This window comes from Chiloscyllium plagiosum, chromosome 8, assembly GCF_004010195.1.
Source record: "Chiloscyllium plagiosum isolate BGI_BamShark_2017 chromosome 8, ASM401019v2, whole genome shotgun sequence".
Taxonomy (NCBI): Eukaryota; Metazoa; Chordata; class Chondrichthyes; order Orectolobiformes; family Hemiscylliidae; genus Chiloscyllium; species Chiloscyllium plagiosum.
The window spans coordinates 104,288,776-104,300,081 of NC_057717.1; the positions used below are offsets into that span (position 1 = coordinate 104,288,776).

The 11,306-nt window shown below is 45.2% G+C and overlaps 1 protein-coding gene across 1 annotated transcript in view; it reads left to right on the plus strand.

Moving 5' to 3' along the window:
* Window positions 1-4,810: 4,810 nt before the first annotated feature.
* LOC122552382 (UPF0575 protein C19orf67 homolog) overlaps window positions 4,811-11,306 on the plus strand; it is a 29,012-nt gene continuing 22,516 nt past the window's right edge. Inside the window, exon 1 of the mRNA XM_043695132.1 lies at window positions 4,811-4,840. Coding sequence (XP_043551067.1) covers window positions 4,811-4,840 — 30 coding nt within the window. The remainder of the gene's footprint in view (window positions 4,841-11,306) is intronic.

Genomic DNA, 11,306 nt, shown 5'->3' on the forward strand with positions numbered 1-11,306 from the left:
AAAAGGCGATATATTTCCAAGTCGGGACGGTGAATGGCTTGGAGGGGAACTTGCAGGGGATGGTGTTCCCATGTATCTGCTGCCCTTGTCCTTCTAGATGGAAATGGCTGTGGGTTTGGAAGGTGTTGTCTGAGGGTCTTTGGTAAATTTCTGCAGTGCATCTTGTCGATAGAACACAATGCTGCTACTGAGCATTGGTGGTGGAGGGAGTGGATGCGTGTGGATGTGATGCCAATCAAGTGGGTGGTTTGTCCTGGATGGTGCTAAGTATCTTGAGTGTTGTTGGAGCTGCACCCATCCAGTCAAAAGGGGAGTATTCCATCACACTCCTGACTTGTGCCTTGTAAACAAGCTTTGGGGGGTCAGGAGGGAGTTACTCGCTGCAGTATTCCAAGCATCTGACCTGCTCTTGTAGCCACCATGTTTATGAGGTGAGTTCAGTCAATGGTTCAATGGTAATCCCTAGGATATAGACAGTGGGGGATTCAGTGATGGTAACACCATTGAATGAGAAGGGTTGGTGGTGAGGTTATCTCTTATTGGAGATGATCATTGCCTGGCTTTTGTGTGGCATGAATGTTCCTTCCTACTTTTCAGTCCAAGCCTGGACATTGTCCAGGTCCTGTTCAACTGGGACAGGGACTGCCTCCGTTTCTGAGGAATCATGAATGGAGCTGAACATTGTGTGCAATCTTCAAAGACCAGACAAGACCTCAGCTTAATGCCTCATCTGAAAGATGGCAGCTCTGACAGTGCAGCACGCCTTCAGCTTGTAATGCAGTGACAGCCCAGGCTCTGGGCTCATTCTCTGAAATGAAGGAAAAGCAAGAATGGCCTGTATTGTCCCGTGCACTCGAACAAATGCAGTGAAGAGGTTGTAACATCGCTCGTTCACTGCCACCTCAGGAACCAGCTACCCAGGTACATATACTTGTGACAGAATTGAAATAGTCAACAGAATAGGGCTGGCTATTTCAAAAAGTCCAGCATGACAACAAAATGTATCTTTAAAGTAAATTTGGTGGGGGTAGGGGTAAAGAAGAACTGCAGCAAAGGGGGGGGGGGGGGGGAAAGGAAAAGGGACAGGTGAACAGAGAAACTCCAGGTTGAACAGTTTACTCTGCTGCCCCATCTTACACCAGCGGCTGGGGAAATGGGACTGGAACTCACAGCCTCTCCACGTGGAGGGGCCTGAGGCGTCTGAATCACTGACACATGGCTTGCAACTGTACATTTTCATCTCAGTGAAAACGTTCATAAAAACATTGTGTTTTCCGGTTTTGAAATTTGCGTACAATTGGCTTAAGTTTCACAGCAAGTAACTGCGCAATGCTGGGCAGCCATTCCAAAGCCTCTCCACTGGAATATTGCTGGGAATTCTGTGCAAGTGCTACTGTCAGGAGCTGTTAAGTGGAAAGCTATTTACGGTTATGGGTGGGTCTGATCCTCGGAGTACATTCTGATATCACTAAGAGCCAAATTGATGTCTCACTTAATGTTATCACAACATTACTTGGTGTAAATCATTGGCTTCAATTGTCCTGCATTGTCTCACAGCTTTGCACAGCGTTAACTTAGGACTTCCTTAATTACAATGTTGAGTAGAATAGAAAGATAATTGAAAGCTGAATTAGAAGCAATATTAGGATAATGTACTGTAAAATTATGAGATGCCAAAGGTGGCTACAAAGATTGCTTTCACTTCTCAAAGTCACATTCTTTTTGTTCAGCACAATTTCCTGCCAAAGCCAGCGAGGCCTATATCAATTTTGGGAAAATCTCGCCCCATCTTTTGACAAGTGTCACACGTAGAAACATAGCAGACAGGAGCAGGAGGAAGGCCATTCGGCCCTTCAAGCCTGCTCTGCCGTTCATCACGATCACCCAACCCAATAGCCTAATCCTGCTTTCTCCGCATAACCTTTGATCCCATTCTCCCCAAGTGCTATATCTAGCCGCCTCTTGAATACATTCAATGTTTTGGCGTCAACTCCTTCCTGTGGTAATGAATTCCACAGGCTCACCACTCTTTGGGTGAAGAAATGCCTCCTCAGCTCTGTCCTAAATAGTCCTCCCTGAATCCTCAGAGTGTAACCCCTGGTTCCACCCACCATTGGGAATGTCCTCCCTGCATCTACCCTGTCTAGTCCTGTTAGAATTCTATATGTCTCTCTGAAATCTCCTCCTCACTCGTCTGAACTCGAGTGAAAACAATCCTAACCTAGTCAATCCCTCCTCATGCGTCAGTCCCGCCAAGGTGAGTTTGTTGCTAGGCAGCAGCTGCTAATTAGGAGGAGATTATTGCTTGTTAAACACCTTGTTAATGAGATGCCTTATTAATATTAATGTTAATACTCTTACCAAATCTGTTAGATGTTGTAAAATCCTGGGCTGGAAGTCTGATTGGGTATCTGCTGACTTCAGCTCACTACTGCCTACTAATGGCTTCCTTGTTACCTAGAACTGTACAGCTTAAAATATGTCCATATTGCAGAGGAGGAAGTGCTATGTGTCTTGAAATGCATTAAAGTGGATAAATCCCCAGAACCTGATCAAGTGTACCCTAGAATACTGTGGAAAGCTAGAGAAGTGATTGCTGGACCCCTTGCTGAGGTATTTGTATCATCGATAGTCACAGGTGAGATGCTGGAAGACTGGAGGTTGGCAAACGTGGTGCCACTATTTAAGAAAGGTGGTAAGGAAAAGCCAGGGAATTATAGACCAGTCAGCCTGACGTTGGTGGTGGTCAAGTTGTTGGAGGGAATCCTGAGAGACATGTACATGTATTTGGAAACGCAAGGACTGATTAGGGATAGTCATCATGGCTTTGTGCGTGGGAAATCATGTCTCACAAACTTGGTTGAGTCTTCTGAAGAATTAACAAAGAGGATTGATGAGGGCAGAGTGTTCAATGTGATCTATATGGACTTCAATAAGGTGTTTGACAAGGTTCCCCATGGGAGACTGGGTTAGTGAGGTTATATCTCATGGAATACAGGGAGAACTAGCCATTTGGATACAGAACTGACTCGAAGGTAGAAGACAGACGGTGTTGATGGAAGGTTTTTTTTCAGACTGGAGGCCTGTGACCAGTGGAGTGCCACAAGGATTGATGCTGGGTCCACTACTTTTTGTCATTTATATAAATGATTTAAATGTGAATACAGGAGGTATAGTTAGTAAGTTTGCAAAACTGGAGGTGCAGTGGACAGCGAAGAAGGTTACCTCAGATTACAATGGGATCTTGACCAGATGGGCCAATGGGCTGAAGAGTGGCAAATGGAGTTTAATTTAGGTAAATGTGAGGTGCTGCATTTTGGGAGAGTAAATCTTAGCAGGACATAAACAGTTAATGGTAAGGTTCTAGGGAGTGTTGCTGAACAAAGAGACCTTGGAGTGCAGGTTCATAGCTCCTTGAATGTAGAGTTGTAGATAGATAGGATAGTGAAGGAGGCATTTGGTATGCTTTCCTTTATTGGTCAGAGTATTGAGTACAGGAGTTGGCAGGTCATGTTGCAGCTGTACAGGACATTGGTTAGGCCACTGTTGGAATATTGTGTGCAATTCTGGTCTCCTTCCTATTGGAAGGATGTTGTGAAACTTGAAAGGGTTCAGAAAAGATTTACAAGGGTTTTGCCAGGGTTGGACGATTTGAGCCATAGGGAGAGGTTGAAAAGGCTGGGGCTGTTTTCCCTGGAGCATCGGAGACTGAGGGGTGATTTTATAGAGTTTATAAAATCATGAGGGGCATGGATAGGATAAATAGACATATCTTTTCCCTTGGGGGTTGGGGGTGGGGGGGCGTTTCCAAAACTAGAGGGCATAGGTATAGGGTGAGAGGGGAAAGATATAAAAGGGACCTAAGGGCAACTTTTTCACACAGAGAGTGGTACGTGTATGGAATGAGCTGACAGAGGAAGTGCTAGACCACAGTCCTGTCTACTCTCAGTCAGTGATCCCAGAACTGTCCCTCACACACAGTCCCATGCACAGTTCAGGGGACAGTCCTGCCCTGTACAGCTCAGGGAGTGGACTCCCTTCTGTCTGTAGGGCCAGCTTCATCAGGTAGGAGGATTGTGTCATGTCTGGAGGGTGCTTGTCGGTATCAGTCAGAGGTCTGGGAGTGAATATGGTCCTGGGGACCATCCATCTATCCCTCCCTCCTTCCATCCCTCCTTCCTTCACTCCATCCATTCATCCATCCTTCCCTCCATCACTCCCTCGATCCCTCCTTCCATTCATTCATCCCTCCATTCCTCCCTTTATCTCTTCATCCATTCATCCATCCCTCCACTCCTCCTTCCATCCTTCCATCTCCCCATCCATTCATTCTTCCATCCCTCCATCCTTCCACTGATGGGGTCCACTACAAGCTGCATTCCCTGCCATTCCTTGCTGTTCTCGAGCTGAGAAAGACACTGGAAAATGGCTGGGACAGTGTGCAGGGTGGATTATGCTCAGTGTCAGTTTGATTGGTGAAAGTACAATGGCCGTGTCTGCTGGACTTTAGGACATAGAAGGAACAAATACATAAAGCACGTGTTTCTAAACTCTGGTTCCATGTCATTTCCAAACATTTCTTAACACATATGCAGAGTAAACGTGCAGATGGTGAAATGTTCGTCAAAGGCAGATTGCAGAGTGCTACTGATGCTCTGTAAACTCACATTGACATCTCAGTGATGGGGAAGTTAGTGGCAATAACTTAAAAGGAGACAAATTCTGGTCAAAAGCTCCCCATTATTGGGGGAACTTGGAAGAGTGCTGTGGGACAGGGGAAACATTGCTGCATCATCAGTCAAGTATGATGATGGATGTGATGGAAAATGGAATAGCTGAGGTGAGTCTGCAATGGGAAGGGGGTCAGAGTACTGCAGGAATTCTCCCTTTTGGATGTAATGTGTCAATCACTCAGCCAGGGTGGCACCTTCACTGATTTGGTGCCCGAGCCGTGACCAGCCCCGTGGTGGAGCAGACGATGGAGCTGCTGAAGTTCTGGTTCCAAGGCTTGGAGCAGTCTTGGAGGGGAGAGGCCCTCCAGTGTAATCCAGGCACAGTGTGCCACCCCATCCTGGTGAGCTGGCCTCTGAATTATTGGATCAGTCAGTGAGGTGATGGGATAAATGCTGTGAAACCAGGGAATGGGAGCAGGCGTCCCAGGAGAAGGATGAGGACAATCAGCTGTAGGACGCTGTTGGTCATAACAGAGCTCAGGCACAGCGGGCTGTACAAGGATACCCAGTTCTACCAGGTGCGGGGTGGGTGCAGACAACCATCATGGACTGCCAAGGCTATGATGCCAGCATTTGGTTTGCATTGTGAATGTGAACTGTAGCCTGTATTGACTTCTTGTGTGTTCTCTTTTGTAGGATGTCAATTAAAGTTCATTTTTGGATTTGTCTGAATGTTTCTCTGTATGTGATATTCCCCAACTGGACAATGATTTGATGAAGGTGTCCTTTGGATTTTGGGGTCACGGTATCAGGGAGTCAGAGAGGGTCTTCAGATTGGATGCATACAGGGAAAGGTAAACTGTATGGTCTGGTGGTTAAATGGTGATGAGGGTGAGGGAATGGGATACATGTTTGAGGAAGTGTCAGCTGCTATGTGCCTTGGGCAGTACGGCTTTATGGCTGCTGTGGCATTATAATGCCAGTAAGGGGCAAAGCAAATTGCAACATTTGTCTGAAAAATGGATCAGGAGCAAGAATTGGACAAGGGAAGGGTAGACTAGAACCGTTAACTCTGTTTCTTTCTCCACAGGTGCTGCCAGACTTGCTGAATTTCTGTGGCACTTTCTGCATTGATTGTAGATCTCCTGCATCCTCAGTGCTTTGCTGGTACACTAGAAGGGTCCCTCTTGCTCTCTAGTCTTTCCCCTTCAACCTCAGAAACCAGCAGCTTGGAGAAAGCAGCCATTCACTGAGAACTGAAGGCTTTCCACAAAGATCACCAATGCTGAGGCCTCAAGGCACTGACTAAACAGCCATGGTCTCAGGTTAAACTCTCACAGCTGGGGCATTCTAAGAAGTTTTTAAACTGCATGTTCTTATATCTTCCTCCTATAATTAGTCACACTGCCTCTTTCAACATCAGACCTGTTTGGGTTTGAACTCCCCCTCTAAACTTCAGACCTGCGTATGTTTGATGTCACATTTATATTTTTCTCCTGTCTAGTAAATAATAAAATCCCCTTTTCCTTTCACTCAAGAAACCCTGGTAACTGGCCCGGTAACTTTGCTCTGGCGTTGCATTTTAATCAAAGTATGGTGGCTGAGGATTACAATTACATAAAACCATTTACAGTGGCTCAGTGGTTAGCACTGCTGCCTCACAGCACCAGGGACCCGGGTTCAATTCCAGCCTCGGGTGACGGTCTGTGTGGAGTTTGCACATTCTTCCTGTGTCTGTGTGCGTTTCCTCTGGGTGTGCCGGTTTCCTCCCACAATCCAAAGATGTGCAGGTCAGGTGAATTGACCGTGCTAAATCATGACCATTAGGTGCATTAGTCAGAGGGAAATGGGTCTGGGTGGGTTACTCTTCAGAGGGTCAGTGTGGACTGGTTGGACCGAAGGGCCTGTTTCCACACTGTAGGGAATCTAATCTAACCATTTGTTGTTGGCACTAGCCAAAGGGGTTAAAAAGAGGGGAACCTGTGTATCCTTCCTCAGGCCAACAGTTGGTTTCAGCTTTATCGAAAACTTTCCATTATTGATTCTGATGGATCTTAGAAGCGATCCAGTTTTAGAATTATGTGCACTCCCAAAACTGACTGATTAGATCTATTTTTGAAATAATTGATTTGTTGTTTGAAAAACAAATCTAACAGGGATAAGTGGTTTAGATGTTAATGAATTCCATTGATTTTGAACATGTGTGAAATGTCTTGAAACCATTTCAAACAGCAAAAATAAAAACCCCATAAATAACACTAATCATAAAATGAATCACTTGCTGTTTCTTAACAGGAATAAAATCTCTGCAGAAGCAATTCAAGCTACCTGGGGTGAACAGCAGAGAGCAGATAAACAGAAAACATTACAGATTCCAGTAACCTCAAATTGAATCTTAACAGAATCGTGGTTGAATGATGGACTGAGTTCTGGTGTAACACTGTAGCACTGTTTCTCAGAGCAGTTACAGTGTGTGCAGTCTATGGGATACCTTGCAGTCAGTCTGTAAGTTTATTTCACCAGCACCATCCCTCCCTGTCACCGTTACCCACTGGAAGCAGTGTGAGAGCAACAGGACAGACAGAGGGCCAAGCTCCCCCACTCCCTGAGTCATTGCACTGACCTGAGCAGGACATATAGTGGCCTTTCTCTATTGCTGCTGCACCCACAGCCAGCTGTTTCCTATCTGACCCCTATCAGAGCTCAGGGGAAAAGGTCTCCCTCTGTCTTTCTTTAGGTGGAGCATGGACTGTTCTGGACAGCAGTTAAAAAAAAAATTGTTTAATTGGGCCGTAATTATCATGAATTCACAAGCTTCATAACAAAATTTATTTCACCAAATGAATTTATTCCATTTCTAATGTTTCTCCTGCTACACCAGACGTAACACTGCAACTGATATTTTATCTGGCAATTGTCTTCAGTTGACCTAAAAATTCTCTCAGAGAGGAACACGTGCAGATACATCAACTGCCCTAAGTAGTCGAGGTCATGGGTTCAGATGGTTCTGATGAAGGAACCTTGGCAAGTTGCTGCAGTGCATCTTGTAGACAGTACAGAGTGCATTCACAAACCTCACATCAGACCACACCATGTCGAATGTGATTGGAATGAGCTCTTAGTGAAGTGGTCCCTTTGGAACTGTGGTCATGGCTGGACAATTGCCTGAGCATGTGGTTATAATCTGCTCACACATTCTTCACTTTTCTCACCTGGTGTTTTTCTTTCCTAAAGTAAATGGCTGACTCCAATCTTTTCCATAAATAAAACTTGATTTGTCGAAGTTTCTGTTGCTAATATTGGCCCATATTTTTGATAGTTTGGGTTGTTAAAGTTTAGATTAATTCCGCGGTCTGAAAAATAAATGTAAATCCATCTGCAGGTTCGCCTTAACTAAAATGTAAACCAACGTCTTAAAGGGGTATATGACACCTACATGTTGAACTCCGATGAGAAATCACCATGTTTGAAATGTTAACTCTGTTTCTCGCTCTCCACAGATGCTGCCAGACATGCTGAGTTTCTCCAGCATTTTATGTTTGTGTTTCATATACCCATCTGGTCTGTACTGGCTCTCTGACAGAACTCTCCAGTTGGATCCATTCCCTTCCCTCTTTCCCAATACTCCAGCAACTACTCCCCTTTACAAATACTTGTTAAATTCTAAAAATGACTTTGCATTTACCGGCTTCTTGGACAGCATGTTCCAGATTGCAGCGTAAACCTTAACGCTGATGTGAATCCATTACATGAAAACTGCACTGTTATGACACATTCATTATCTTTTCCACTGGACCCAACATTCATTTGGCTTCATGAATAAACAGGAACTTGCTTTCTCATCATGTATGTCGGAATCTGCTCTCAGGACACTTCCCTGGAACTGGCTCATGTCTGTCTACACTAGCAGCTTGGTTGGGAATGAAACAGGATGGCCATCTCTCCCGAGGTGGGTACCAGTGATGAGGGTAAGCAGCAGAAGGGCAGAGTGGGCTCTCGTTGGAGCTGAGGTAGAGGCTGCTGAGAATTTTCGGCCATAGTATTTACTAGCTCGATCTCCTCAGGGCTGCAGTCACTGAGCTGTCCGGTTTGCAAATCACTTCCAAATAAACATCAGAGGCAAAAATAGATATCTGAGTCACTCTCTCAGTCAATGACAGTCTGGACAGAATGCTCAGTCTGTGCTTACAGCCCAGAGTGAGAAACAAACCTGAGGTCTATGTAAACAACTCAATACACAGTCATAGATTCATACAGCAATGAAACAGACCCTTCAGTCCAACCAGTCCATGCTGACCCTAATCCCAAACTAAACTAATTCCCACCTGCCTGTTCCTGGCCCATATCCCTCCAAACCTTTCCTTTTGTCTGCATGGGTTTCCTCCGGGTGCTCCAGTTTCCTCCCACAGTACAAAGATGTGTAGGTTGGGTGAATTGGCCATGCTAAATTGCCCATAGTGTTCAGGGATGTGTAGGTTAGGTGGATTAGTCAAGAGTAAATGTAGAGTAATAGGGGAATGGTTCTGGGTGGGTTGCTCTTCGGAGGGTCGGTGTGGACCTGTTGGGCCAAAGGGCCTGTTTCCACACTGCAGGGATTCTAGGATTCTAGGATGTCCTTATCCAAATGTCTTTTAAACATTGTAACTGTACCCACATCCACCACTTCCTCTGGCAGTTCATTCCACACAAGGACCATCCTCTGTGTAAAATATTTGCCCCTCATGTCCTATTTAAACTTTTCTCCTCTACCTTAAAAATATGCCCCCTGGTCTTGAACTCCCCTTCCCTCAGGCAAATACCCTTTTCATTCACTCCATCTATGCCCTCCCATTGTTTTTTAAGACTCTGTAAGATCACCCCTCAACCTCCTACACTCCAGGGAAAAAAACTCCCAGCCTATCCAGCCTCTCCCTATAACTCAAACCCTCCATACCCGGCAACATCCTGGTCAATCTCTTCTGAACCCTCTCCAGTTTAACAATATCCTGTATCTGGGTGTCCAGAACTGGACACAATGCTCCAGAAGAGACCTCACCAATGTTCTGTACAACCTTAACATCACATCCCAACTCCTACACTCAAAGGACTGAACAATGAAGGAACACACCTAGTGATAGATTACATTACTTAGGTGTTAGCTCCTCAGTAAATTGCATTTTGTCCTGAATATCATTGAGAACAAGGCCAAGGGAATGGCTTAGAGATACCCAAGTCCCACGAGTTAGTCAAAGCCCTTACTCAGAGCAATTGTGTGATCTCACTTTAAATAGGAAGCTTCTGAATTTCTATTTCTGTGTAAACATTACCCTACTCCAAGCAAATCTCTCTGGATTTTATATAAAGTTTTTACCCATTATGTCTCATCCCTCTGAGATCTGCCCAGATTCACCTGTAATTCAGGTAGGTAGTGGGACCATACAAAGTGGGAACAAAAGAAGGCCATTCGACCCATTGAGTCTGATCCACCTATCAATGATTTCACTTTCCTGCCTTTCCCCCATAATGCTTGATTCCCTTTCTGATTAAAAATCTGTCTCTCTCAGTGACCCAGCCTTCAGAGCCTTTTGAGGAAGAACTCCACATATTCACTACTGTCCGAGAGAAGAAATTTCTCCTCATCTTTGTCCTAACTGGGCAGCCCATTATTCAGAGATGATGTCCCCCGGTCCTAAACTCTCCCACAAGTGGAAACAACCTCCCTACATCTATTCTGTCAAGTCCCCTAAGAATCTTCTATGTTTCAACAAACTCCACTAAGTACAGATCCGACTTACTCAACCTTCCCTTATAGAAGTGGGATTCGAGCTCACGCCTCTAGTTGGAGGCCAGATCAACAGGTTTTCTTCATCATCATCACTTCATACCTTGGGTCTGACGCCTTTGGTCCGTCAGCCACCTTTCTGCCCATAAACACCTTCACCATGTTCTTCAGAGTTTGCCAGAAACATTCCTAATCCTGGTTTTCAAGCCTGCTCTTCAGAGTGGGACTCACATATTTATCATCCTTCTACATGAAGGCAGAAGGTCAAACATTGACACAGGTAAGTGATTGCTTCCAACTCCTTTCTAAGGCCCCCATTCCATAAACCCATAAAACATAGGGACAGAATTAGGCCATTCGGCCCATTGAGTCTGCACATGGCTGATATGTTTCTCAACCTTAATCTTCTGCCATCTCACCATAAGCTTTGACCCCTCCACCCTTACTGATCAAGAACCTATCTGTCTCTGTCTTATACACACTCAATGACTTGGCCTCCTCAGCTCTCTGTGGCAATGAGTTCCCGAGATTCCCCACCCTCCGGCTGAAGATATTCCTCCTCATCTCCATTCTAAAGAATCGCCCCTTCAACCTGAGGCTGTGCCCATGGGTCCCAGTCTCTCCTACTAGGGAGAGAAAAGGGCCCCTCAAAGATCAGCAAGGCAGCCTTTGTGTGGAGCCACAGAAAATGGGGGAGATACTAAATGAATATTTTGCATCATTATTTACTGTGGAAAAGGATATGGAAGATATAGACTGTAGGGAAATAGATGGTGAAATTTTGCAAAATGTCCAGATTACAGAGGAGGAAGTGCTGGATGTCTTGAAACGGTTAAAAGTGGATAAATCCCCAGGACCTGATCAGGTGTACC